The following is a 27,376-nucleotide window of genomic DNA, read 5'->3' as shown; positions in this document are numbered from 1 at the left end:
GGCGGGGCATTTCTGCCTGAGATCAGATTTCTGGCGTCAGCTCCACCCACGCGTCAACTCCCTCTAGGAAACATCTTTATTCGACTTCCTCTCATCCAGGCCGCACCTCTCGCCCCAATTCCCTCACAGCATCTCTCGGTACTGTGTTTCATTAACCCGACAGTCATTTTCCCACTCCCTACTAAGGGCCGCAGTTTTAAGAGTTACCGCCGCGTCACCTTAGCAACCGTGTCTCTAATGGCCGCCGGAAGAGACTACGATCACGTGCTCCCTGAACGTCCGGATTTGTAACGTGACTTCCGGTTGTCAGAATTTCCCCAGACGCGGAGACTCCCGAGGAGGAAAAGCTGTGTGGCCCGAGGTCGCCGTGGCCCCAGGGGTGGTGGCCTCCGGGTGGGCTCTTCTCATCCTGCCCCGTCTGCGATGCATCCGCGGCGCCCGGACGGATTCGATGGCTTGGGCTATCGGAGTGGTGCCCGGGATGAGCAGGGCTTTGGCGGCGCTTTCCCTGCAAGGTCCTTCAGCTCCGCGTCGGACCTGAGCCACTGGGTGACAACTCCCCCAGACATCCCGGGTAGCCGCAACCTGCACTGGGGCGAGAAGAGCCCGCCCTACGGTGTGCCCCCTCCCTCCACCCCGCTCGAGGGTCCAGCAGAGGAACCCTTTCCCCGCGGCGGCGGCGGCGGCGGCGGCGGCAGCGTGCCCGGGCAGAGCAGCGGTAAGGGACCTGGGGCGCACGGTAGGGGCGGGTGGAGTGGGGAGCCGCAGACCGGGTCATGCATACCCCGGAAGCCGCGCGGAGGGTCCCGCCTCCCGGGCCTCCCGACCTATCGCGCGCCACACCCTCTGCCCTCCTTTAGTCCTCTGCCCCTGAAGCGGGCCTCCTCCCGCTTCTTTACACCAATGTTTTCTCCGGGATCACCTCCAAAAGAAGACGACTGACTTAGCTGTGGTCTGCATGGTAGGATTTCGGAGGGTTTTGGCATATTACATTCCATGACCTGAATCAAGAAAGACGGAAATGGTTTACTGTTTATTGGGAATCATGTGAAAAATACCTAATTGACCAACAGCTATATTTCCTTGAAATGTGGAAGGAAAGAGAAGTATTTCCAGCAAAGGCAGTCTTGGGCTCAAATCTGCCTCTACCACTCTTAAAAGCTGAGAGACTTTCTTAACCTCTGTGATTTCTTAGTGTTCTCATCTTTAAGGTGTGTAGAAGAATAACTCAGGGTTTTATAAGTGTCAAAACAATGAGGTGTGAGTAATGCCTAGTACAGTATGGAGCACAGAGTAGGCTAAAAGTGTATCTTTCCTTTTTCCATTTACTCATAGTAATTGTATCTGTTCTAGATCCCCAAACTACCCCTGTATTTTCGCACCTCCTGCTTTCTTTCTCTGACTTAACTCCACTGAAAAGTCAAAATCACTAAGAGATTTTCAAGATAAGTCTTTGGAATCAAGACATAATTATTCTCTGTAGCATGTCAGAAGACTTGTTTTAATTTCAACACTGTATGATCTGGATATTGTCAACATCTGCTGTATTCGTAAAATGGAAATAATGCCTGCATCTTCCCATTCTCCTGAAATTTTTAAAATAATAGATTACATCCTTAAATATTATGTATACTCCAGACATAAATTGTATTCTCATTTCTTTGATTTCGACTTGGAAATACAGTAATATTTATTTGATTTGGGTTACTGGGAGGAATAGACTTCAAATGTCATCCAGTGAGGACAGATGGAGGAGGATCAGTGACTTACTCAGTGTCATACAGTTAGTTTTTTCACTCTGTCTAGTTTTTTTTTTCCTACAGGTCCCAGAAGGAGTGCTGGAAAGTTATAAATGATTGAAAATGCATGTACGATTGCTACACAGTTACCTTTAGGCAGTAAAGCTGATGTTTTTATCTTTTCATAATGTATGCTTTGATGGTTACAATGAGGAGGAGCTCTTAATAACCAGGGTTTTGTGGGGGTTTTTTGCAGCAGTTTAGAGGCTGGTGAATAACTGCAAAGAGGATAGAAGCCTGAGAGACTTACACAGTTAACAATAGTAAACCTTCCTAACACCTTCCAGAAAATGTCAGTGGTATTTTCTGTTAATATTAGCAGATGACCTGTACACACACAAAAAGGGAAAAGCTGAAAGAAGGAAAGTATCTTAATTGGGCAAAAGAAGCTTCTCTCTACCTTGCATGTTTTTCAAGGCAATAGTGAACCAAGTGGTTTCCCCAGAGACTGTTTACGTGACCTTGTTCTGTCTGTCAGGGAATAGTGAGGGCATTACTTCATTCAAAAGAGCAGAGATGAGAGGGAGGGATTGGAGAAGAGAGGGGAGAGAGAAAAGAGGATGAGAGAAAAATTATCCCTTGTGAATATTGTATTATAGCTGAAATTTAATGTCTGGTCTCTTGGGGTTGTGATATTTCACCATTATGATTTTAAGTTTTCCAATTAAGTAGAAAAAGGTTTTATTTTCTGTTTTGACATATGCATAGGAATTTTCCAGCTGTAAACTCTTCTAATAAGACTATAGATATGCCATCAGCTATAGTGCATATGGACGCAGTAGTCTATCACCGAGACCTAATTAAGCAGCTACTATCAAAGTATTTAAAACTTGGGGAAGTAGAGAAGAGAGCCTTATTTACCCATTTCAGTTACCCTAAGTGCTCTTTCAATTTAATAATTTTCATGGGTATTTTTGCTTGCAACTAGTGGCTTAACATAGATGCTCTCCATCAGTAACAGTGAAGGACGAATTTTACAACATGGGAGGTAAAGTTGGTGAAAGTATCAGTCAGAGTCTTCTCTAGAAAAAATTTTAAATTATTTGTAGTCAGAAGTTGAAAACTGGTAGCCCTTAGATTCTACCTGCAAACGTGTTTGATTTGGTCCACACAACATTTTAACGCTTTTTAAAATAGTTGCTAGTATTTTAAGATTGGAAGATGCTATATAAAAATGAGAATATCTCTTTAGAAAAATCACAGCTTTGAAACCTTGGACTCAGAGTCCCATGTGGCAACAATGGATTGGAGCTGAAAAGCAGTTGGGCCTTTAGAAGGTCTACACCTTGCAACTTGCCACAAGCCTCCAGAGAGCTCTTCACTTCCTCAGATGGCCTCTCTGGCCCCTATCAGAATTTGATTTTGGTACATGGAGTTTAAATGAATATCATGTTAAAAAGAAAATACTTTTTGTTGTTTTCACAGTAAACCTAAATAATGGTTATGAGTAATCTTATTCCTTCTGTTTTAGAACAGCTGAATAGATTTGCTGGATTTGGTATTGGACTTGCAAGGTAATTTTGTCTAAAGATTTTTAATTCAAGTTTTTATTTAAAGTTCTTTCTTTAATTTATAATGTTAGGTAATTAGTATTGCTTTCTTTAGAGCAGTAGTTAAAATATTGAAAAATATTTTGCAGAAAAAATTTATTATTTAAAATCGATAACTTGATTTTTTTTCCCAGTAAGGATAGAGAATAGTCATTCAATTTTATAAACACAAAATAATTTTGTAAGGAATATTGTAAGAAGTTTCATGTATCTATCCAAAGAATAAAATAAAATCTAATCTTGTCTCCCAAAAAAAAGTAATTGTGCATTGAACCTTTTTGCTGAACATTAGAATTATAACAAGATATTTAGCAACATGGCATCTAGGTTTTACTTACATGATCGTTAAAATCCATATAACTTAAGTGCAAAGTACATCAAAACCAAAATTTACAGAATTTATAGGGCAGATGGCCCTTCTGATAGGAACTTTGTTCATAGGACATCCTCTGAAAGAAATGGAAAGGGGCATTTAAATTGTCTAGGAAAGAAGTTTTCCATATCAGGCATACAAGATATAGTTTCATCTTTATACTGTATATATTAATATTATATATGTTGTTGCTTTTGCTTACCAGTTTGCGAATCTGGCTTTAGTTTTTTTCATATTGAATCTTGTTATTGGTACAATGATTTGCAAACATGTCTAGACATTTGAAAACTTTTTTTTTAATTTTAAGAAAAATGCATAATGTAAATAATGCATGATTCTTCAAGAATAAATTCAGATTTATATGTGTTGTAAATTAAATGTTATAAATTATTATTTTATAGTCTTTTTACAGAAAATGTACTGGCCCATCCCTGCATTGTTCTACGCCGCCAATGTCAGGTAAATGTACTTTCTATGATTTTCTAAACAGTAATTCTAACCCTGATTTGAAGTACAGACCTCAGATAAATGACTGAGACCATGTAACCATTATCCCATGTGACATTCACCAAAATCTATATCAGTTCTCAAACTTCTTGGTCTTTGAAAGCTCTTAAGTCTTAAATATTATTGAGGTCTCCAAAGAACAATTGTTTATATTGATTATATCTATCAATATTTGCCATTTCAGAACCCCAAACTGGAAAAATTTATGCACACGTATATATATATATATATATATATATATATATATGTTTAATTAATTAAAATATTAATATCTTAGATACTGATCATTAGATCATTAGTATCATTAGATACTGACATAAATAGCCTTTTTATGAAAAATCACTATTACTTTTTTGAAAATACCTTTAATGTCTGGCATAATAGAAGGCAGCCAGATTTTCACATCTGCTTCTATAGGCAATTTGTTGCAACACTTTGTTTTTGAAAGAAACAAGAGGTAATGGCAGATATTCTTCTTTGATACTACCCCAAAACTCAATAAGTGGTAACTTTTTAAAAGTTATTTGCAATGTGAAATCTGAAACCACGTCAATCAACTTTTTATACCCTGTTACATTAAAGCTATTGATTTGTACTTCATGTTGAATAGATTTTTTTTGTGTGTGGTACGCGGGCCTCTCACTGTTGTGGCCTCTCCCGTTGCGGAGCACAGGCTCTGGACGCGCAGGCTCAGCGGCCATGGCTCACGGGCCTAGCCGCTCCGCGGCATGTGGGTTCTTCCCAGACTGGGGCACAAACCCGTGACCCCTGCATCGGCAGGTGCACTCTCAACCACTGCGCCACCAGGGAAGCCCTCAGGTTTATTTATAGTAATCCTTTAGCCAGGGCTGTCCTAAGAGCACTCTAGATAAAGTCTCTTCCTCCTAGTAAGTGTAACTAGTCTATTTATCTGAAGATCCCATTGACAAAGAGATTAACCTGGGACTCTCAACCACTGTGCCACCAGGGAAGCCCTTGAATAGTTTTTTTACGTGTGCATGCTTCTGTTACATCATGCATTGATTAATTGAAAAATACTAATTTACTGAATCATATAGATCATCTAAATGTTATGACATTTGATTTTACAGTATCAAAAGACCACCGTCATTAAAATCACTACCAGTCTCACCAGAAAAGCGTTTCAGTTTTCATACGATCTTGATAGTGGATATAAGTTTTACAGAATTATAATTTTTGCTTGTAAGCTCAAATTTATCATTGGCAACAAATACTGTTTTTGTTGTTTAATCAACAAGCCCACTTTGTTCAGTTTTAAAAACATGTTGTCCCAAATGTGAATAACTATATTCTGTTAGTTTTTCCAGAAAAAATGGTGATCCATGAAAAAAGTGGTTAGTTCAGGCTCACAACTCCATCGGACAAGTTCTTTTCCTTATGACAGCCATCTTCGTTATGCAACACACAAAATATTAATGAGAAAGATGATGTGTACTCAAGAGTCAGCATTTTATAAAATAAATGTGTCTTACTGCTTCACCAAGGGCATTCTTTAGGGAAAGTGGCTTTTGCCTCTTTATAAGTGAGTCGGATAAAGAATACAATAAGTACAAAAATATAGTTTGGTGCCACTGCCTTCATGCATGCTACGAAGTGAGTAATTTTACCCACCATTGCTTTTGCAGTATTACTGAAAATGTCAACACAGTAAAAAAGGCAGATGATGCTTTAGTATCAAGAAAATAATTTTGAACTTGTCAATCCCCTGAAAGGGTAATGAGGCCCTTGAGGGCTAGTGGACCACACTGGCAAAAGCTCCTATAATATAACTTATCTTCTTTGAAAATTGAGTTAGACAAGATAGAAATAGTTAAAAATTAAGCTGTTTATGCTTAGCACCAAAAAGTAAGCATATAGAGAGAAATAGCTATTTAAATAGCCCTAACAGTGTTACATACACTAGAACAGTGAATTTCAGGCATATATTTTACATTGTGACAATATCACATTGTGATCCAGTGTATACTTCTATATGAGTAACTTTTTAAAATGTTTTAGCAAATAATACCTTCAGAATGTATGATGCATTCTGATACTTTCCTTTTTATTATTTCACTTAATAAGTATTAATTCTGACCCCGTATACTGATTTCATAATTTACCAATTGTTTGTAGCTTGTTATTGCTTGCCATTGGTAGACAGGAATCTGCTGTTCCCTGAGTTCTTCGTGGTTCCTATGTGTTAATGGCATGAGCATTTTGCCTCACTGAATGTAATTCTGGTGTTTAAGGAAACATAAATATCAAACACCAAGGCCCTCTTTATTATATATTCTACATTACTATGTATATCACACATTGGTCTTCAGGGCTGTATTTGTACAACCTCATGTACTGTACTTTTAAGTTATTTAAAGCACTTTCAAGAGTAATTTTGCTTATGTGTAATTTATGCTGACTTTAGAATTGAACTTTCATTTATGCTATGACTCACTGTATCTTTCATGACTTTTTATTTCTTAACAAGACAATAACAGAAAATAACCATGAAATATCTTTTTTTACAGGTTAATTACCATGCTCGGCTTTATCATCTCACTCCATTTACAGTCATCAATATTATGTACAGCTTCAACAAAACTCAGGTGAGAATTAGTCTGTACATTCTATTAAAGTTATTTGTAATGTGCCATTTTGCCTTAGTAATAATTAAAGCAACAATAATTCCTTTTAGTTATTAAAGATATTGTAACTCTTATACTAAAACTAACTTAACATGATAATGACATCTTCTTGATATCACTGAATAATCAGTAAATTCACACCTTTGCCAAAATTAATTAAATATTAGGGGTATTTAATCCATATTAGAGATAATTAATTGGAGTGTTTATCTTCACCTAAATGTAGGCCACCCAACAAATGTTAAAATAATGATAGGACTTACTTCAGTTGTAGTTCTTTACTAAAATGTCCTTTTGAATAATGCCTTACTGGAAAATATCAGTAAACATTCAATATCAAGTTTTATTAAGACCTTTTTTTGGTTTCTTTTTTATGCATTAGCAGAAATAACCATAAATTTTGTTCATTTTAGGGACCAAGGGCTCTTTGGAAAGGAATGGGAAGTACATTTATTGTTCAGGGAGTCACACTTGGAGCAGAGGGAATAATCAGTGAATTCACACCTTTACCAAGGTACCTTTTTGGCATTTTCTCAGATTAACTTCATATTAAATATATGACAAAATATGATAGTTGCTAAAAATACCTTGAATTTGAAAACTTGCCTGAAGTAGCTAAGAGAAGAAACTGAGAATAAATAATTAATTATATCTTATGGAATTAGTATGTGATAAAGAAAATGCTTCCTGGTCTAATATCTATTGAGCTCTTTCAGCTCCTACTGCTATATATCAACAATTATCAACTAAGGAACAAACCTGAGTATGTGAGCAATTCCTGTTATTTAAGTGGCTAGCTTGGTGAAGGAGACACATGTAAGCAAATTTTACTACATCGTGATTAGTGCCGTAATTAAACAAACCCCTTTCAGAGTGCAGGGGACACTTTGCGTGGATTTATTGGCAGAGATTTTTTTTAACAGCCTGAAATCTGAGCTAGATCTGGAATTATGAGTAGGAAATACCTTGGCAGAGAAGGAGAGCAAGTAGAGGTCACAGCATGCCCAATTTTATGGAAGTTGGAAGGTCCAGGTGATAAGAAGTGTCTTGTGCTTAGAATATTGGGCATGTGTGGAGTAGAATAACGTGAAAAGAGGCTGAGGTGCTAGGCTAAAGCATGGTTCTGCCTTTGTAAGTGACTTAGGCTTTATTGTCTATGGAGTTGGGAATCTAAGGGGGGGGATTGTTTCTTTTTGTTTAATATATGGGTTCTTTGATCAAGGATTTCTCAAGTGGCAGTGTTTTTTTAAAACATGGAGTGTTGTAGACAGAGACTTACGGAGAACTGTTACAGTAATCTAGGCCAGACGGAGAAGGGTCTGAACTATGGAGTAGAACAGAAGGGAGGAGCTGGATAAACATTTCTAAAGTATAATAGATAATTGGTGATAGATTGGGAATGGGATTATGGGAGAGTGAATTAGCAGCAGTGACAGATTTCTAGATTGGAATTGAGTTGGAGAATTTATAAAGAAGAGTAAGTTGGAGTCAGAAAGAAGATAAGGAATGTAACTGTCAATAAATGAAGTTTGAGGGACTTCCCTGGTGGTCCAGTGGTTAAGAATCTGCCTTCCAATGCAGAGGATGCGGGTTCGATCCCTGGTCAGGGAACTAAGATCCCACATGCCGCGGGGCAACTGAGCCCGCATGCTGTAACTACTGAGCCCGCGTGCACTAGAGCCCGAGCATTACAGTTAGAAAGAAGCCCGCACACCACGAGAGATGCCCGCATGCTGCAACAAAGATCCCGCATGCTGCCAAATAAGACCTGATGAAGCCAAATAAATAAATAAATATTTTTGGATAAATAAATAAAGTTTGAGATTCATGCAAGACATCTAGGGGGACATGCCTAGTAGTGGTTGGAACTGTGGATCAGTCTCAGAGACAATTTAAAGCTGGAGGCATAGCTTTGAATGTGTGGCACTAAAGTGGCAGTTGAAGCTTTGGATGAATTTCCCTAAGGAGGACGTGTAGACTAGATGACAGAGAGTGGACCAAGGACAGAATCCTGGGTGGTGTGTGAGTGCACGTGTGTGTGTGTGTGTGTGTGTGTGTGTGTGTGGTAGGAGAGGTAATAGAGGGGAGTAGTAAGAGATGTTCACAAAAAAAATTAACAAGAGCAGTAAGCTGTAGGACAGTGGTGGCCTGCAAGCCAAGAGAGGAGAATCAGAATTGTAGATTCTTTTGGAGGGAGAGGGTAGAGAAATTGGAATGTTTGATTCTGGGTATATTTTCTCTCTGAAACAGGATACAGGTGAAACCATACTGGGGTGGTTTAGATAGAGCATAAGAACAATGATAGACGTTTGAGACAGTCACAGCTATGAGTAACAGGAAGGGGATCTTACAAGGAATACATGAAAATAATGTTAAGAGATAATGTTGGAGATCATAAATTTGTTTAGGTGCTATTTGGCAGGACTCTGGGATTTTCTGTATCAACAGTAAATCCCAGGGATGGAGTTAAAGACCGAGTGGTTTGTTATTCCAAAATTGGCCCCTGGCAGGGTGAATTTTTTGGATTGACAAGGAAGTGAGGTAGTTGAAGGTGCAGCCACTAGCATCTCAATCTGAGAATCAGTCTTTGTAGGGAAGGAAGTAAAGGCAGAAGAGACTGATATCAGGCTTTTTGCCAGTGTGATTGCTTTCAAAGGACCATATAGCTTTGAAGTTCCTTTAACACAGCTTTGCTGAGTGTTACAGAGAAAACAAAAAATGTTTTGTCAGCTAAGTTTCTCCTCTCATACTTAAAAAAAATCTGAATTTCTGCCCTTGGCTAACTTCATTCACCCCATTGTTTTTCATATCACAGGATAAGATCAAAACTTAGTACTTGTCATCAAATGTTCTTGAAGTTCTCCCACAAACACAAAATTTTATAAAAATTTAACAAAATTCAGTAATTTCTGTACGGCAAAGAGTAAAGAATTCTGTATTTGCAGTCAGAACACTGTTGGTCCTGACTATTCCACTTTTTAGTTCTGGGACCTTAGGCAAGTAATACCATTTCTCTAAAGCAGAGATGAAGTAGTAACTTTAACTTCAGGTTGAAGGGAAGGGAAAAGAGAAATGAGAATGAGAAGGCACAAAATTTTGTTAAATTTTATTATCTAACTTTCTTACTCTGTAGACACACAGACACATCAGTTGTGTGGGTATGTATTGTCTGTTGGTCATTTTGAATCTTATTAAAGAAGACAGAAAAGGTTGTCTTTGTGGTATTCTACTTGGGTTAAATTTTTGTGGTAAATCTCACTCATTACTTCATTTATTTATTTAGCTCATACTTCCTGAGTCCCTACTATGTGCTAGGTTCTGTGCTAGAAATCAGGTATATAGTGAGAAGAAACAAAAGGTACCTGTGACCATGAAACTTGGGATCTAGTGTAAGGGACATATGTTAAGTAAAATAATCCCACTAATGAATGAATAATTACAAACTGAGGCTTTTTCTCTAAAAGAAAAGAATATGGTTCTGTGACAGTATTAGAGTGTTAGGAACAGTGTCCCTAATAAAATGACACTTAAGCTGAGATCCGAATGGCACTCAGGAGACACAGACCAGTTGGTGCAGAGGCAGTGCGGCAGGGGGAATGTGGAGAATTCCTGTAATTGAGGGAAGGCTCATAGGGTTTGAGCTCAGAGAGCAGGATGGAGAGCAAGAGCCAATCTGCGCTTGGCCTTGTAGGCCACTTTAAGAATATTGAGGAGTTTTAAGCAGGAGTCAATGACATGATCAGATTTATGTTTCTAAAGGGTCATTGTAAGTGGAGATGAAAAGATTGCAGGAGGACCAAAGTAGAGAAAAGGATACATGTTCATAAGCTATCACCATCTAGGTGAGAAATATGGTAACTAGGACTAGGATGGTATCTTTTGAGATGGATGTAAATAGATGATTTTGAGATATATTTAGGTAAAATTGATGGAACTTGATGATGGATTAAAGTTGGTTGATGATAGACAGGGTGTCGAGGATGACTTCTAGGATTTTGGCTTGTGTAACTAGATGTCAAATAAAGCCATTCTCAGACATACAGTGTAAACATTTTTTTTTTTTAATTCTAACTTATTTGGGCAAGGTTGACTTTTCTTGGGGGAAAACAAAGTCATAGCAGACACAGTATTAAAGCAGAAACCCAAAGCATTTCACAGAAGTTACCACTTGAGGAGGATGAGCTCTAGGGTCTCTGAGACTGAGGTTCACGGTGATCACTAGGTACAACAGGTGAGACAGTCTGGATTCACCAATATTTTTTTATACTGATTATGATCACATCTGAATTTGTGATCTGATCACATTATAGTTTCTCAGTATTTATTACTTTTTTAAAAAAATGTATAAAGCCCAGGATCATCATCTGTGATCTCTTTCTTTATCTACTGTTCAGATCCCTCCTAAATTCTTCCCCAAACCTTCCCCCAGGTGGAGTGAGTTAGACTTTGTGTTGCTCTACCCTGAAGTACCCTTTCCTTTCACGTGGCATTTCTCAAATCATTAACATAAGGAGCACCTCTAACCAAGGCTACCTGTATAGTTCAGTCTCTCACAGAATCCATTTAGTTGAACTCCAGCTTAGTTTGACTCGTCTCACATTTGTAGTTGTACCAGTACTGTTTTACTGTTTTCTCCTCATGTTGTCTGTTTCTCCTAATGACTCCTCTGAATTCACTGACCTGAAACACATTCCATTTTAAATACAATGAACTCTTTCTCCAATTCAATAGATTTCCTTTCTGATTAAGTTCTCAATTAGGGAACAGTAAAAGAGTCTAAGAGTAAGAAAGAAAAGTTATAAGTCTGATTTTGGACAAGTTCATTTTGACACAGAGAGAAGTCTAAACTGAAGATAATAGATTTGGGAGGTTCTGAAGCATCATCTTGGGTAAGATTGCCTGGGGAAGGAATGTAACTTATATAGTAAGAAAAGAACAGGGCTTGAGCCTTTAGGAACTCCAGAATAGGTTGCTGAGTTCAGAAAAATGCCCCTGCAAAGGAGTCAAAAGTAGAGACCAGAAGAGAGGAGAAAAACCAGAAGAGTATGGGATAGTGGAATACAGGGGCAGGGAGTGCTTCCAGAAGGAGGGAAGAACACAAGTGCATGTTGGCTGCTGAAAGGTCAAATAAGGCACAACCTTAAAATGCCTATTTGATTTAGTGATGTGGAGGTCATGGGGACCTTGGCAAGAGTTGTTTTCTTAGAATAATAGGGTAGAAGCCAATTTGGAATGGGTTCAGGGTGAGTGGGAAGCTAGGACATGGAAATAGCAAGTTTAGACAGTCCTCTGTGAAGAGGAGAGATGAAGAGAAGGAGCTGGAAGATGAGGGGCTTGGGTTACATTGAGGGAAGATTTTTTTTTTAAGAGCGCAGTTTGAGCACGGGAAAATAAGAGGCAATGGAAAGTAGACTGTATAAATAGAGCGTTATTTAAAAATTCTATTGCATTTGTGTATTGATTATGCATGGGAGTATGTGTGTTAGTGTGTCAAATGAAAAACTGATAAAAAGTAAGTCACTTCACTTAATTTTGTTGCTCATTTGAAGGGCAGTTTTTGCTTGTGAAAATAGCGAGTTAAATATACTTATATATTTTGGTATTTGATGATGAAATATAAAAAGGTTTAATCACAAGTAGATTTTTACACTACCCTTTTTCCTGAAGCATTTAAATATGCTAATTTAAATTTATAGAGCTGTGGCAATAAGTTTTACACATTTTATAAAGGAGTAGAAAGCAGATACCAGGAAGAGCATCTCGGGGTTTTTTTTATACTTGATTCTAAATTTCTTTTTTCACTCTTTTTACCTTAATCCTAATAATCTTACGAACCGGCCGCAGTAATTAGTATTCAAAGGAAAGGTGGCCCAGTCCTTACAGAAATGCAGGTCACAGACCCATCTATCCATAATGTTAATGGAGTGCACAAACTTAATGTCATAATAACCTGTGATAACCCTTTCTGAGGCCATAGTAAGCGTAATAGCAGTGCCCACAAATTTTCCAAAACTTTTAGCATATTTTGTTTTATAATCATAAAGTCACTGTCAGTAAGTTAAGTAGCCTAATCTTTTTTTACAATTTTCGTCTTAATCATTAAATGTCATTCCAGCTGCATTTTTCGATAGTTGTTCAGGCCTCATATAGTATTCTGGTATTAATTTAATCAGAATGTGATGAATCAGAGATGGTTGTTCTGTTGTCTAAAAGTTTCTCTGCAGACCTTTCAGTCTCCTAGAAAAATGTAGAAAAGTTCACATACCACCCATGCCATAAGTGTACTGAGTTTGTTTTTAGAGCACTTACATTATCAGTGATTAATTTCCTTTACCTTTTTAGTATAAAATATATTCCTTTGTCTCCTTATGATTGTCATACTTACTCATTTCAAATAGAAAATGTTTTTCTCAGGTTCCTGCTGTGGCCGTGGTACATGGGTGCCAATGTCATCAGGGGAGCAGGTGGCAGCCAGTCTCCCCTTTATTTTACATTTTCCTTTTCTCTGTTACTCTGCCTTCCTCCCTCCCCTCGCATCCCTTCCATCCCCTCTGTCTGCCTTTTCATTCCCCCCCCCCCCCCGCCCCACACCGCCTCCTTTTTACTTTCCCTTTTATTCTCCATGTTCTTTTCTCCTTTTTGACTTTTCTCTTGATATAACTTTCTCCCTTTTTGTTCTTCATTCAGCTTGCCTCTCTTCTTTTTCTTCTCTCTTTTCTGGTTTCCAAAGGTAACCTAAATAGTAGGAAGCACGCAGTCCTAGACCTTGGTTCCAGACCTGGCATTCTGCCTCTCTCCTTTGAACATATCCCTGTGATCTTTTTTTTTTTTACATCTTTATTAGAGTATAATTGCTTTACAATGGTGTGTTAGTTTCTGCTTTATAACAAAGTGAATCAGTTATACATATACATATGTTCCCATATCTCTTCCATCTTGTGTCTCCCTCCCTCCCACCCTGCCTATCCCACCCGTCCAGGCAGTCACAAAGCACAGAGCTGATCTCCCTGTGCTATGCGGCTGCCTCCCACTAGCTATCTACCTTACATTTGGTAGTGTATATATGTCCATGCCTCTGTCTCGCTTTGTCACAGCTTACCCTTCCCCCTCCCCATATCCTCAAGTCCATTCTCTAGTAGGTCTGTGTCTTTATTCCCATCTTACCCCTAGGTTCTTCATGACATTTTTTTTTCTTAAATTCCATATATATGTGTAAGCAAACAGTATTTGTCTTTCTCTTTCTGACTTACTTCACTCTGTATGACAGACTCTAGGTCTATCCACCTCATTACAAATAGCTCAATTTCGTTTCTTTTTATGGCTGAGTAATATTCCATTGTATATATGTGCCACATCTTCTTTATCCATTCATCCGATGATGGACACTTAGGTTGTTTCCATCTCCGGGCTATTGTAAATAGAGCTGCAATGAACATTTTGGTACATGACTCTTTTTGAATTATGGTTTTCTCAGGGTATATGCCCACCTGTGATCTTTTTGACCTTTATTTTTCTCATAAGTAAAAGAAATAGGACAGTACCTGCTCTGCTTATCTCACAGGATTCCTTCTTGTATCAAATGAGGTGAGAGGCAGTACAGGCAGATAGTATAGACTTCAAGTCATACGGACCATGGTTTAGACCAAGTTGCACCGCTAACTAGTTGCATGGCTTTGGGTAAGTTTTGAACCATCTCTGAGCCGATTTCCTCATCTATGAAATTGGGGGTTATAGGTTCATTGTGAGGGTTAGAAGTAATTTATGCAGAGTGCTTTGCACAATGCCTGGCATATAGTAGGAGCTAAAAAAGATAATAGAATATAATAAAGGTCACAAAAGTAATGTCATCTCAATAAGTAAAGGCACTTTGAAAATTAGGGGCTATACAAATGTATGTGTCATTCTGAATTACAGTTACTTAATTTTGTTTTGTTTTCTAATTCTCATTCTTACATACATTTTAAAGCTTTTTTTATTCCTTTATCCTATTTTATTGTTTACCTTTCTCTTCCCCATCGATTGTTTTCCTCAGTCTATCATTTTTGCATCTTATCTAATGTCTCATGTTCATTTTTATCGTCAGTTATAACTCTTCCTCCTCTGTCATCCCCTTCTGTCAGCACATACAGAAAGACCTTCTATGTTTTTTCTCTTTTCAACCCACTGTAATTGTTTGACGGGTCCCAGAAAGGAAAATGTTCATCATGAGAATATATTTCTCCTACAGATTAAAAAAAATTAAAAATTGATTACTTTTTTAAAGCTTAAGCTAATTCAAGATGTTTTAGAAAACATGGCTTTTACTTTATTTATTTTTTAGGGAGATTTCACATAAATGGAATCCTAAACAAATAGGAGAACACCTTCTACTGAAATCGTAAGTATCAAAAGCAGCATTTATATCCATTTTTATAGTGTTAGAACTGAAAAAAAGCTTATTAAATAAACAAAGTGAAGGAAAGTAGAGCAATGAAATATTTGTGGGACTAGAACTTAATCAGAAAAGTAACATAGAATTTAGGAATAAAATCCTGAAATATATGTTGTCTTTTAAATAACCCTTCTAATTTGAAAGGCTAAAATCACAACCTAATTTTTCTTTGCATTCTTAGGAAGTTAGCAGAGATCTTCAACTTGTTAAACCTGAATTGCCAGGAAAATTATTACTCTTATTATTATTATCATTATTCTCTTAGTAAGCAGACATACAAATTTATATTTGTATGGTGATGAGTAAACTCAAACAAAACCTTAGTGTCATTAAAACGTAGTCCTAAAGGCACTTAGTGACTTTACAACACTGACCATTTTTATGGATTAGAATTTTACTCTTCACTTTTTAATTTTTTTTGAAGATTGGGAATTGGAAACCCCCCAGCTTGCTGGCTCCCTCTGTGGGACATTCCAGCACATTTTTACTTAGTGATGTTCCATTCACCTTGAAAACCACTACTTGCCAGGACCTGGCCCATAGGGTTAGGTAAGTCCCACCTTGACATTATTTTAAATAACTATATTTTGCAGGCTTGCAAAGTTGTAATATTACTATGTCTAAATAGTGGCAATAGGAGGCAACTTTGCAAAGCTGTACAATATTGTTTTTTAATAATAAAAGGGGACTTCACTTACCATGGAAGACTGGCTTAGCTCTGCTGGGTGGGAAATCTGGGAATGGATAATGATAATAGATAGGACAATAGCAGAACAGTAGCCTTGTTGAGATATCACTAAAAAGGCAAGCAATGGAATGGATCCCTCAACCTAAATTTTAGGTATCAGATATACAGGCTACATTAGCTATGTGCAGGTAGACGTCCAAACAGTGAATCATAAACAAGCCTACATTTTACTGGTTTAAAATAATTTTCTTTACAGGCTGTCACTGTGTTATTATTAATACTTAATTTTTCATCTCTAATTGTTGAGTAAAGCATCTTCTGTTACAGGTCTCCGAAGTATCTTTAGGCTATAGGTATTAATAGTTAAAAACCTTGAATATATTATTCAAGCTTGAGTATAAATTATGTTGATGTATTAATGTAGATATTAAAAAATTTAGTGTAAGCATCTTGTTTCAGTATACTGATAAGTTTGTTTTAATTTCTACAGCCTAACTTATATAGTGGCAATGCCTTTTTATTCAGCAAGTCTAATCGAAACAGTACAGGTGAGCTATTTTTTCCTGTCTTTTTTAAATTAAAAATGTTGTTGGAATATTCAGTATATTGTGTATGTCTGATAGTATAACAGAAAAATTTAAGACAGTATCCTTCTAAAAAAATTATTTTTTCTCAGATACCATACATATATCAAAGATTATATACTAGGCACACTGCTGGTGTGTCTGTTTCCTTTGCAAATTTACTTCACACTTTTAATTCTTTTTATCCCTTACACAGACAGCTGTACTCTTCATTCAGATATCTCAGAAACCAGCCTATGAATACAAAAAAATCTATAGGGTTGTTTTTTGTTTTTGTTTTTTTCTCCAACTTTTTAATAACTCAAATAGTTATGGCTTATCAGACAATAAATTACTAATTACCTGAACATAAAACATGATGGATAATCATCCTAACAGTGAGAAGGTAGTCCCCATAGGTAGTTTACTAACAGCATTCTTTTTAAATACGCCTTTTAAGGAACATTTGATGCTATGGTGTTTAGTATATACTACAAAGCGAAAGCAGTCTCCTGCTAGCATTTTAAATTGTTTCACTATTTCTAACCACATGGTGGCACTTCAAGTACATTGAATTAATGTACTTTCTCACATACCGTTCCTGCATTTAAAACTGTAAGAGAGCTAGCTTAACTTTACCCTGTACACAAAATCCAACTAACTGCCTACCACCTGTCTTCTGTCTTCAACATCAGATCCTCTGGCATATTTTTTTCTTTGTCATAATCAGCGCTTATGAGTTCCCTCTCTATAAAACCTCACTGGATCAGCCTTTCCTTTTCTAATTACTCTTTTCCACTTAATTGCTTTTCTGGCCATATCGTTGTTTTTCTTTTCTTTTCTTTTTTTTTAAAGGCAGAAAAAACTTTATTCATGCATAAACTCGTAATGACCCCATCTTCCTGCACAACTTTAGAAACATTGACTTATTACAATACAAATTGGACCAAATGGTGAAGGAACTCCAAAACCATCACAGACCTTTCTCGCTTCACTACACAGTGCAGTGGAGCACGGCACAAATTGAGGAAGGAAGTCCTTTATGTGTTTCACATTTACCTGCTTGCCTTCAAACCCCAGGGCAGAGATTCAGTTGGGGGTGGATTGGGGGCAGAACCTATTGTTGATTTTTTATGTGTTTATTTTTTAGAATTATTAACTGAAGTTAACATCTTGCTACCCAAATATTGTCTCCTATCCCCTTGCATTTGGCAATGTGAAAGGATATAACCTTTGTATGGGGCTGCAGTTTACAGAATTATCACTTTATGACATAGCCTCATTTTATAGATAAGGGGGAAAAAATAGCAGGAAGATAATTATTGAAGGAAAAAAAAACGAAACAGCGTGATATATTGGGGAAAAACAAGTTTTAGCTTTATGCAGACCCATATCACAGTCACATTTCTCTACTTAAATTAGACCTGTGACTTTAAGCAGATGTCCTAACCTTTTTTAAATCTTAATTTTCTCATACATAAAATGGGAATAGTATTTTATTAACTGAATTATAAAAATTAAGTGAATTATTTATGTAAAGTGCCCAGCTCACTATATGTTCATTTTGTTGTGTTTTTTTAACCCAAATGCCCTGTTTTTTTCTGCCCCAGGTTCCACCTGCTGACCGCCTCCTTTGACTCCTTTTGTCTGATTTTCTAGTTCTCTTTTTTTTCCTTCAATTTCTACTCTCTTGAACATCCTCCTTTTCTTTTAGTAACCTCTTACCATCTCTTCTCCTGTAGCTCCAAGGCACAATCCTTGACCCTCTCTGCTTTGTGTCCCATATTCACTGTCCTGGAGAACTCATTTACTTGCATGAATCCTTTTAACTCTCACCTTTATATGAATCTAAAAATTACAAAACTCTTGATTTTCATATTTCTTTCATCCTTCATAACCAATCAGCCATCATGCCTTCTCAGTTCTAACTTTAGGGAGTATCTGAGATTGTCTGCTCCTCCCCACCGATAGGCCACCATTCTCTTTCCTTCTTGTTACATTAGCTTCTTTCTCCCTACCATGTTCAGTGGTTTTTTGCCTGTCTGGGGAGCTCAGATCTCTTTGAGAACAGTCTTTCCCTTGAAAAATACACATGTATATATAGATCTCCTAAAGAAGACCACCATTCTTCAATATGAACTTCCTAGTGATCTGTTGTCTTTACTAAGAATCTTTGTTCTGTTTCCTGCATTTTAAAGTCCATTCTACATATTCATGCAAGATTAGTGTTCTTAAATTGCAGTGCTTGTATCCTTTTGCTGATTAAGCATCCACGTTGACTCATATTCTCGAAGATCAATTTCAGACTTCTCAGCATAGTATTAAATCAAGGTTTTTACTGACTTCACCTTTCAGCTAATCTTTCTTAACTGCTAATTTTTTTTAAAAGCTCATTTTAAATTTTAAAATTTTAAATAAATGAATTAAATTCATTTATTGAGTGCTAACCTATGTCAGGCACTGTTATAGACCCTGGGGATAACATAGCAAACAAAAACTTTCTGCCCTCATGGCACTTACATTCCTGTGGGGAAGATGGACATAAATAAGATAAACAAAAGGATACTTCATGGCGCTAAGTGCTAAAAAATAAAACAAGGAAATGAAATAAGATGTGTAATGGGTAGCAAGGGATGTTACTATTTTTTTAAGATCAGGAAAGTTCTCAGAAGCAAAAGTCATTTGAGTAAAGGTCTGAACATAAGAACTACATGGATATTTGGGAGAAGAACATTCTAAGCAGAGGGAAAGCAAGTGCAAAGGCCCTGAGGTAGGATTATATCTTACATGTTTGAGGAGCAAAATGAAGGCCAATACAGTTGAAGCTGACTAAGGAAGGGAGAACAAGAGGAGATGAGGTCTGAGCGGTAAGAGGGAGAGAGATCACACAGGACACTAAAGATCACTGTAATAATTTGGCTTTACTTTGAGGGAGATGGAAAGTCTTTGGTAGGTTTGAGCGAAGAGTGACATGATCTAACTTGTGTCTTTAATAGGATCTGTTTGGCTGCTGTATTAAAAATAAACTGGACTGGGAAGGGGGCCAGAGGCAGGTAAATGGATTAGGTTAGGTGAGCTCATTTTAGTCTCATGGTTTTAAATATGTTCTCGTCACTGTAAACTCTCACATTTGTACGTGCAGCTCGGACCTTTTCCTTGTAGTCTAGGTTATAAACTCCACTTGGAGTTTACACCTTAGACTTAACATTTCTGAATTCTTGATCTTCTCCCCCAAATTGCTACCCCAGGAATATTGTCCAACTCAGTAAAAGGCACTGCTATTCCTCCACTTCCTCTGGCCAACAGCTTTGAGGTCATCCTTGTCTTCTCTTTTTCACACCCCAAATCAAATCTACCAGTAATTTCTATTGGCTATAATTTTAGGATAAAAGCACAGTTGCAGCATTTTATTTCCTTTGCTACCTGCTAGTCCAATCCACCATCATATCTTTAACTGGTTTCTCAGCCTCTGCTCTCATTCTCCTCTACACAACAGCCAGTATAACATAAATTGTATCTTACCCATCTTATGCTTAAAACCACCTAGTCACTTCCCATCTGACTGGAGGCCAAGGTCTGCACAGTGGCATGGTATGGCCCCTGACTACCTTTTTAACTTCATTTTTTGCTGTTCTCTTCTTCAGTCGTTGCTGCAGCCAAATTGGCCTCTTAGTTGTTCCTTTTCTGCCTGTCCATGCCTCTGTAACCAGTATCACAAACTTCCTTATACATATCCCCATAATTGTAAAAAAGCAGAGACAATGCAGATGATAATGACTCATGTTTATTGAGTGTGTTCTGGGTACCAGGCCTTTTTTCATTTAATGCTCCCAGCAACTCTGTGCATAAAAGGTAGGTAGGCCTAATTCCATTTTTATAGAACAGTAAACTGACTCTTAGGAGAAGTTAAGTAAGTTGCCCATGGTCACATGACCAGTAAGTACATAATGGAGGTGGGTTTTAAAGCAATGCTTAAGAACTCCAAGCACTGTGCTACCTCTTCAATGTCATGTACAATATTTGTTGCTTTTCAAAATGTGTCCTAAGGAGGTTCTTGAGGGTGGGGAAACCAGGTGTGTCACCCTCCACATCTCTTCTCGTTTCCCTCCCCCAATAAGAATAGCTCCCAGCTTCACTGCTATCTGTTTTGTGAAATTTTATTTGAAAAAAGAATCTAATGCCTAGATAACATTTGAAGTTTGCAAACCATTGATGTTTTTTCCTCTTTAGTCAGAAAATTAGGGTTTAAAAGGGACCTAGAAAGAATCCTTCTTTGTGGCAGAATAAGCAGATGTTAACTTTTACTCATTTCATCATTTTCATTTCAGAGTGAGATAATTCGAGACAATACTGGAATTTTGGAATGTATTAAAGAAGGAATTGGAAGAGTGATAGGCTTGGGAGTGCCTCACAGCAAACGACTACTTCCGCTTCTTTCCTTGATCTTCCCTACGGTGCTGCATGGGGTTCTTCATTACATCATTAGCTCAGTCATTCAGAAGATTGTCCTGCTAATTCTAAAGAGAAAGACTTACAATAGCCACCTAGCTGAGAGCACTAGCCCGGTGCAGAGTATGTTGGATGCTTATTTTCCAGAGCTTATTGCTAACTTTGCTGCCAGTCTTTGCTCTGATGTTATACTTTACCCATTGGAAACAGTTTTGCACCGCCTTCACATTCAAGGAACACGCACAATAATTGACAATACAGACCTTGGCTATGAAGTGCTTCCAATTAATACACAGTATGAGGGAATGAGAGACTGTATCAATACCATAAGGCAGGAAGAAGGAATGCTTGGTTTTTATAAAGGGTTTGGTGCTGTTGTAATACAGTACACGCTGCACGCAGCTGTTTTACAGATTACCAAGATTATTTACTCTACTCTTCTTCAAAATAGTGTTTGAGATTTAGATTCCTGGTTAGTCTGAAAGACATCATCTGGATACTTCGTTATGAAATTATGAGGGATAAGAGTGAAATACCGTTGGTGGGAAATGGATTAGAAAGTGAAACTGGTAGAAAAAGTCCATGCTGATTATATTGACTCTTCACTTTTTAAAAAGGTTATTGGTATATATTTTGGATTCAAAGTATTCCAAATTTGAAAACTGAATAAAGACACTCATATGAATTAAATTCTAGCTAGTGTAGCACTAATGCTGAACTAAAAATGATCTCGGGAAGAAGCAAAATTTTGTCAGCAAACTGAAAACAAAATTTCATATGACTTTAATGTTTATTACATGTTTAGTTCACCTTCTAGATATTGGTATGTCATTCTTAATACAGTGTATAGTAGCAGGAGGTCATAGTTTACCTTTCAGCAAATAAGTTATGTTATCAGTAACCCGGACAAGAAAGATTAGATCTGGCAATCTGTAAACAGGAGCTGAGGGTTTTAAGTTGCACTGTCCCTGTATAACTTTAATGGCTGTACATTTATTCTATAAAGCCACTTATATGCATACATACAACTTGGAATTGCCTTCATCCCTACAAATTTCCCACTCTTAGATCAGCTTACTGTATAAAATGCAGTTATGTATTTTCTGCTTGAATATCAGAACAAAATATTAAAAGCCAAGGTACCCCAAAGATTTAAGGCAAACAGCTTACTTGTCCATATGCAAACCCACCGTTTCAGTGCCAGCAACTTAGAATTTGTCATATGTTTATAAAGTTTGATTTGCTTATCTAGCCTTATGAATCATCAGACTGTTTTTAGAACCACTCTTAACAGAGATAGAATATAAAATAATCATGACAACTATTCCTGCTTCCACATTTACAAATTGTGTACTAAAGTGAATATCACTTGCCATTCGTTTCTGAATGACTTGACTTAGAGGAGACACGATTAAAATTCACCTGGGAATTTGTGCCTCTTGCCTTCCATATAGTCATCATTAAATGATGACTTCAATTTTTATTTTCTTTTAGTTTCTGTTCATAGTTTCATTCTCCAAACTAGATATACATAAAGGGAAATGCAGGTTTATCCTTATCACCTTTTATTGAAACTTGTTTGGATGAATACTGATGAAAAATAGAAACCTTAAAGGAAGTTTGTCCTTGCTTTTTATGGGTGATGAAAAGAAGTAAATTTCAACAAATAATAAGCAAAAAAGTTGGTCATCAGTTTAACAAAAAAATTCTGTCTGTTCCGAAATTGAATTTGGTGGGTGAGGCTCTTCATATAGTAAAATGATATGCATTTGATTAATCCATCATTAAATGTTTTAAAGTTTCATTTCTTCATGTGAATGATCAGTTTTACTAGGAACCATTTAGCACACTGAAGTACAATGACTTTGCACTGATGTTGTCCAACCTAGAATGCAGGTTCTGTTTTACTGAGATCTATTTTACTTACTAAATGTCAGCGAAATGGTTACTTTTTGTGATTAATAATGTTGGAACCAAAAATTGACATCCAGAAAGTGTGAAACAATACATTTGTTGCAACTCTCTCTACTATCTTGTGTATGTGTGGTTCTTTTTTAATGACTAAAACATGGAAGTTTTCCATTTTTCCATTCCACCATGAGGGAGAAAATAAAATTAAACACAAGTTGTACTCGTTCAGATTATGGTTTACCTTGTCCGGTTTACAGCACTTAAGTTGTTCTCATTGCTTTTGAATTAATAAGTGAATTTTTAGATGTTTATAATATGTCCAACTTCCTAAAAACCTTTCATTTTTATTATAATCGAAGATAGTTTCAGACAAGAGTAAACTTCTGAAAATTTCAAGTTTCAGAAAATTTCTAGAAGAACAGAATCTGAATGGAATCAAGTATCTACTAGTGAAAATCTGGGATCCTTTAGCTAATTACTAGATATTTCAAGATTATTTTATGAAAGTTATGAAGATTCAGTTATATAAATCTGTCTCGTGGAATCATTTACAAGACTGATAGGCTGAACCACATACAAGTAGGTTGGTCTTATTTTCTGTCTCTTTGGAGAAAGAATACAAATTAATGTTAAAACTAAAATTGATTGGGAGATTGGGATTGACAAATATACACTAGTATGTATAAAATAGATAACTAATAACTTGCTGTATAAAAAAAAAATTCAAAAAAAACCTAAAATTGAAAGGCAGCAAGTAAAATACTAATTTTTTTAGTACCACTCCAAATTAGTTGAAATATAAAAAAATCCTTAAAATTCAAGCACTTAAATGCCGGCCAAATATGTTTAACTGAATTTAGAAAGGAATAAGCAAAATAAACATTAGACATGCTCTTTCCCTTTTAAAATTGCTCTATTTCTTTAGCATATAGGTGCCAAAATCAAATACCTATGGGCTATATTTCTTAAGGTGATAATAGCTTAGAATAACATTTTTAATTCAGTATGATTAATATTATCATGAGTAAGAGTCTATTAAAATGTTCCACAGTCCCAGTGATCCACTTACATAAGCTAGATTTGGGCCATGGAGCTGAAGTATGATATACTTGCCTTACATTGTTGGGTTTCTTAACTTGAGTCAAATAGTCTGAAAGCAATGGAATTAAAAACTGAAATACCTGGTAAATATTAACTTACTATGTTAAGTGAATTTATGAATTGATTTACTAAATCTGTTTATAAATCCCTTTCCTTCGAGAGACTCTTTATTTTATGGTTTCCAGAAAAATAATCTCTAAGTTTACATAATTTAAGCCTCCGAACTCCAGCACTAGATGTTATAATTATAAAATAGTAAAAAACTAATTTCAAAATGGTTACGGATTGTGGAGTTTGATAGCCAGTGTTTTCAGAAGTAAAACTGAGAGGCAAGAGGTCTTGCTCATTTTGCATATGTGCTTGCCTGCTCACAGCTGTCTTTTCAGCACTGTGTTTGTTATAACCCCACAAAGCATTCACTAACTGACTAGGCACAAACACTTCAGTATTTCCGTGTATTCATACATGTGCTCAGAAGATAAAAGAAAACACATGGCTTTTTGTTTTCTTCAAATGAGATTGTGGAGGATGTTTACCCTCAGTTTGCATACTGGGAGGTCTTGAAAAGATAGCCAGGTTTGAATTAATTATTTTTAATAATATATAAGCAAAGAAAATCCCCATGGTAACAACTCACATTGCATCAGAATTTAAGTGATACTTAACTTCGGCATTTCTGGTTTCTCTACTCTTTCAAGTAGTTATACATTTCTCTCCCTTTCCTTCTCTCTCTCTCATATAAACTGGATATATAATGTCTTTCTTTTGAGTCACTGATTATCACTGATATGCTACCAAGTTGTATAATAGAGTAACAAAAACTTGTGATTTGACAATGAATTTTATACAATATTACCTCAGCTAGAAGAGGTGTGTTGTCTGTATTTTAAGTTTTTGTCTCACTGGTACTTAAAGTGTTTTCAGTAAATTGTGTAATATGAAAAGGTTAAATAAAATGTTGAAATAAAATCACTAATTTTCTCTTACTGATCCTAGAGAACTACTAAGGCTGGTGGTGTAGGTGTTCAGAATATGTCCCCCCAAAATATGCTGTGTTGGCATATTGATTATTTTGTATTAAAGGTCCTTGAGAAACAGTGGGTGCAAAAGGACACTCTGACCCTCCTTTGTTCCCCTGAAAGCAAATTGCCCATGTGAAAGGTAGCCTCCCTGTACCAGAAGAGAGAATTTAGGGCTGAGAAAACTGTATAAATAAACCTTGTTACTTCTTCACCATTTACTACCCCACCACAAACCCCTCTGCCTATCAATTCTTCACAAATTTACTGTTTCTTCGTCTAAACGTTATAAAAGCTTTCAGCTCCGGTTCCCTTCTTTGAATCTCATTTTATGGGGATCCGGTACATACGAAATTAAATTTGTCTCCTGTTAACCTGTCTCATGTCAATTAAGTTATTAGACCAGCCAAAGACCTAGAAGGGAAGAAGGGAAGATTTTTCTACACCTACAGGGGTAAAAGAAAAGTTCACTTTTGTAGGTACAAATGAAGATCAAGAAAAAAATACAAAGTTAAATTTTTTGCCCATCATTTAAAAAATCATTCTGATGTAACTGTGATGTGTACAAAACAAGTAACATATTTCCTTACATAAGGTTGCCTATGTATCATCTCTGGTATTACACAGTCCCATATTTGGTCGTTACAACTGTCCTCAGGCAATTTTCTGAGTAGTGCTGTTTAGGGAAGAAATAGGTATAAATGGTGGGCATTGCTTGAAAACACTAAGGAAATCAAAAAAACCCTCCAGCCACCTAGGGCTAAGAATAACAGTTGAGACATGTAAGAAACCCCCTAAATACAGGGAGGAAAAGCCAGCGAGATGGTTTCTTTGGGAAGTTAGGGCATTCCAAAGTGGTCATGTATACTAGGGAATTTAGAAAGCCACTCACATACCCGGGACAGGACACGTTCTCAGAAAAGAACTGAGAAGACCCTGAACTTTCACTACGGGATAATCTAAAAACTCAGTATAAGCAGGAAGTGAAAGTTGAGGCAAAGTTGTAAAGAGCCTGGCTAAGGATTAAAGGGGTACCCCAATACAGAGCCAATCCACCAAGTTAAGCAACACTAAATACAAAGCCAGAAATCAAACCTAGGTCTGGTAATCTAGTTCAGTGTCCTACCATAATGGGACCTCTCAGAGTCAGGAATAGCTGGTCTAATAATATCTGCCCTTTAGGAAAAGAACAATGGCTAACATTTACTGAGCACTTAGTATCATACCCAGATCATTAAGAACTCCAATGCATTAACTCATATATTCCCTACAGCAACCTTGTGAATGAAGTAGTTACTGGTAGTATCTTCACTTTACAAATGCAGGAACTGAAGCTGGGAATTTAAGAGTTTTGCCCAAGATCATTAGGTTAGTAAGTAGCATAGCTCAGATTTGACACACCTCGCTTAATCCTAGGTTGGTTACCAGGTCAAAGTTTGCCTTGCTTTAAATAATGACCTTCAACAGAAGAAATGAAGGACACCACTGTTCTCACTCACTAGTGAATTAATTCTCAGCTTAATCTGTACTGGTGTCTGCATGGGAAGGCTCTCGAGAGCTCTTTGATGGGTCCTTCCACAGTCCTCACCATTCTCCTCCCTTCTCCAGGATGGAAACAAGCTTCCTCTTTTTCTTGAGCTTTCACAGCCAGCCTCTTAATTCCTTCTTATAGTATATGAACTTTCTAGCTTGTAGTTTCTGTGAGCAACTCTTAAATTCTCTAATTTTATGCTAGAGATCATGCTTTCTCCCCACTCCTGCTACACAGAGACATAGACGTAATAAATTACACAAACATAATAGACATTGAATGAATAAATGAATCATAAAATCGTGTACCTAATCTTGTCTATGTATTTTGAAACGTATTCTCTTTTAGCTTAGAATTTCAACACTGAGAGTGACCTTCGGAAATCATCTCAACTAAACCTCTCATTTCACGAATTTATAAACTGAGTCCTAGAGATGTTTGGTGATTTTACTAAGGTCACAGAATAACAGAGCTGGTGCTACAGCCCACATCTTCCCACTCCCAGGCTAGTCAGTTTCTCCTGTATCACCCTGCCTCTTAGCTTTCATTCACCCCTGACTCCCTCCTTTCCAGCTATATATCCGTACAAACATACACCTGAAGCTCTTTGAGCTCTGTAGCACTTGGTAGACCCTACTTTCAAAAAAAATTTTTTTTACTTGTACATTCCTTATTTCATTTGCTAACGTTTCTGTTCCACCTTCTGTCCTCTTCACTGACTCCAGTTTCTAATCCTGTCCTTCTCCTGATTCTGTTCCAAGGCTTTACTTTTTTGGGCCTAGCACAGATCATCCGCTACCATTGTTTCC

The 27,376-nt window shown here is 36.9% G+C and overlaps 1 protein-coding gene across 2 annotated transcripts; it reads left to right on the top strand.

Annotated features, from left to right (window-relative positions):
* The first annotated feature begins 289 nt into the window (after nucleotides 1-289).
* SLC25A46 (solute carrier family 25 member 46) lies at nucleotides 290-23,033 on the top strand. 2 transcript variants are annotated; one of them, XM_033423757.2, is made up of 9 exons: nucleotides 290-718; nucleotides 3,271-3,313; nucleotides 4,124-4,181; nucleotides 6,758-6,835; nucleotides 7,288-7,388; nucleotides 15,195-15,251; nucleotides 16,484-16,541; nucleotides 19,553-19,609; nucleotides 20,885-23,033. In XM_033423757.2, exons 1-9 carry the CDS (start codon nucleotides 424-426, stop codon nucleotides 21,461-21,463), a joined length of 1,326 nt encoding a protein of 441 aa, XP_033279648.1. In that variant the 5' UTR covers nucleotides 290-423; the 3' UTR covers nucleotides 21,464-23,033. The 2 variants fall into 2 exon arrangements, with proteins under 2 accessions (XP_033279648.1, XP_004267490.1); XM_004267442.4 differs by lacking the exon at nucleotides 19,553-19,609.
* Nucleotides 23,034-27,376: the final 4,343 nt, after the last annotated feature.

Source organism: Orcinus orca, chromosome 3, assembly GCF_937001465.1.
Source record: "Orcinus orca chromosome 3, mOrcOrc1.1, whole genome shotgun sequence".
Lineage (NCBI taxonomy): Eukaryota > Metazoa > Chordata > Mammalia > Artiodactyla > Delphinidae > Orcinus > Orcinus orca.
This window is presented reverse-complemented; position numbering and strand designations above follow the sequence as displayed.

Bases quoted from the DNA above. Each gene is read 5' to 3' on its own strand.
- SLC25A46 (XM_033423757.2), top strand. From the start codon at position 424: ATGCATCCGCGGCGCCCGGACGGATTCGATGGCTTGGGCTATCGGAGT. The intron at 6,836-7,287 runs GTGAGAATTAGT...TGTTCATTTTAG, and splicing joins ACAGCTTCAACAAAACTCAG to GGACCAAGGGCTCTTTGGAA. The intron at 19,610-20,884 runs GTAAATGGATTA...TTTTCATTTCAG, and splicing joins GGGAAGGGGGCCAGAGGCAG to AGTGAGATAATTCGAGACAA.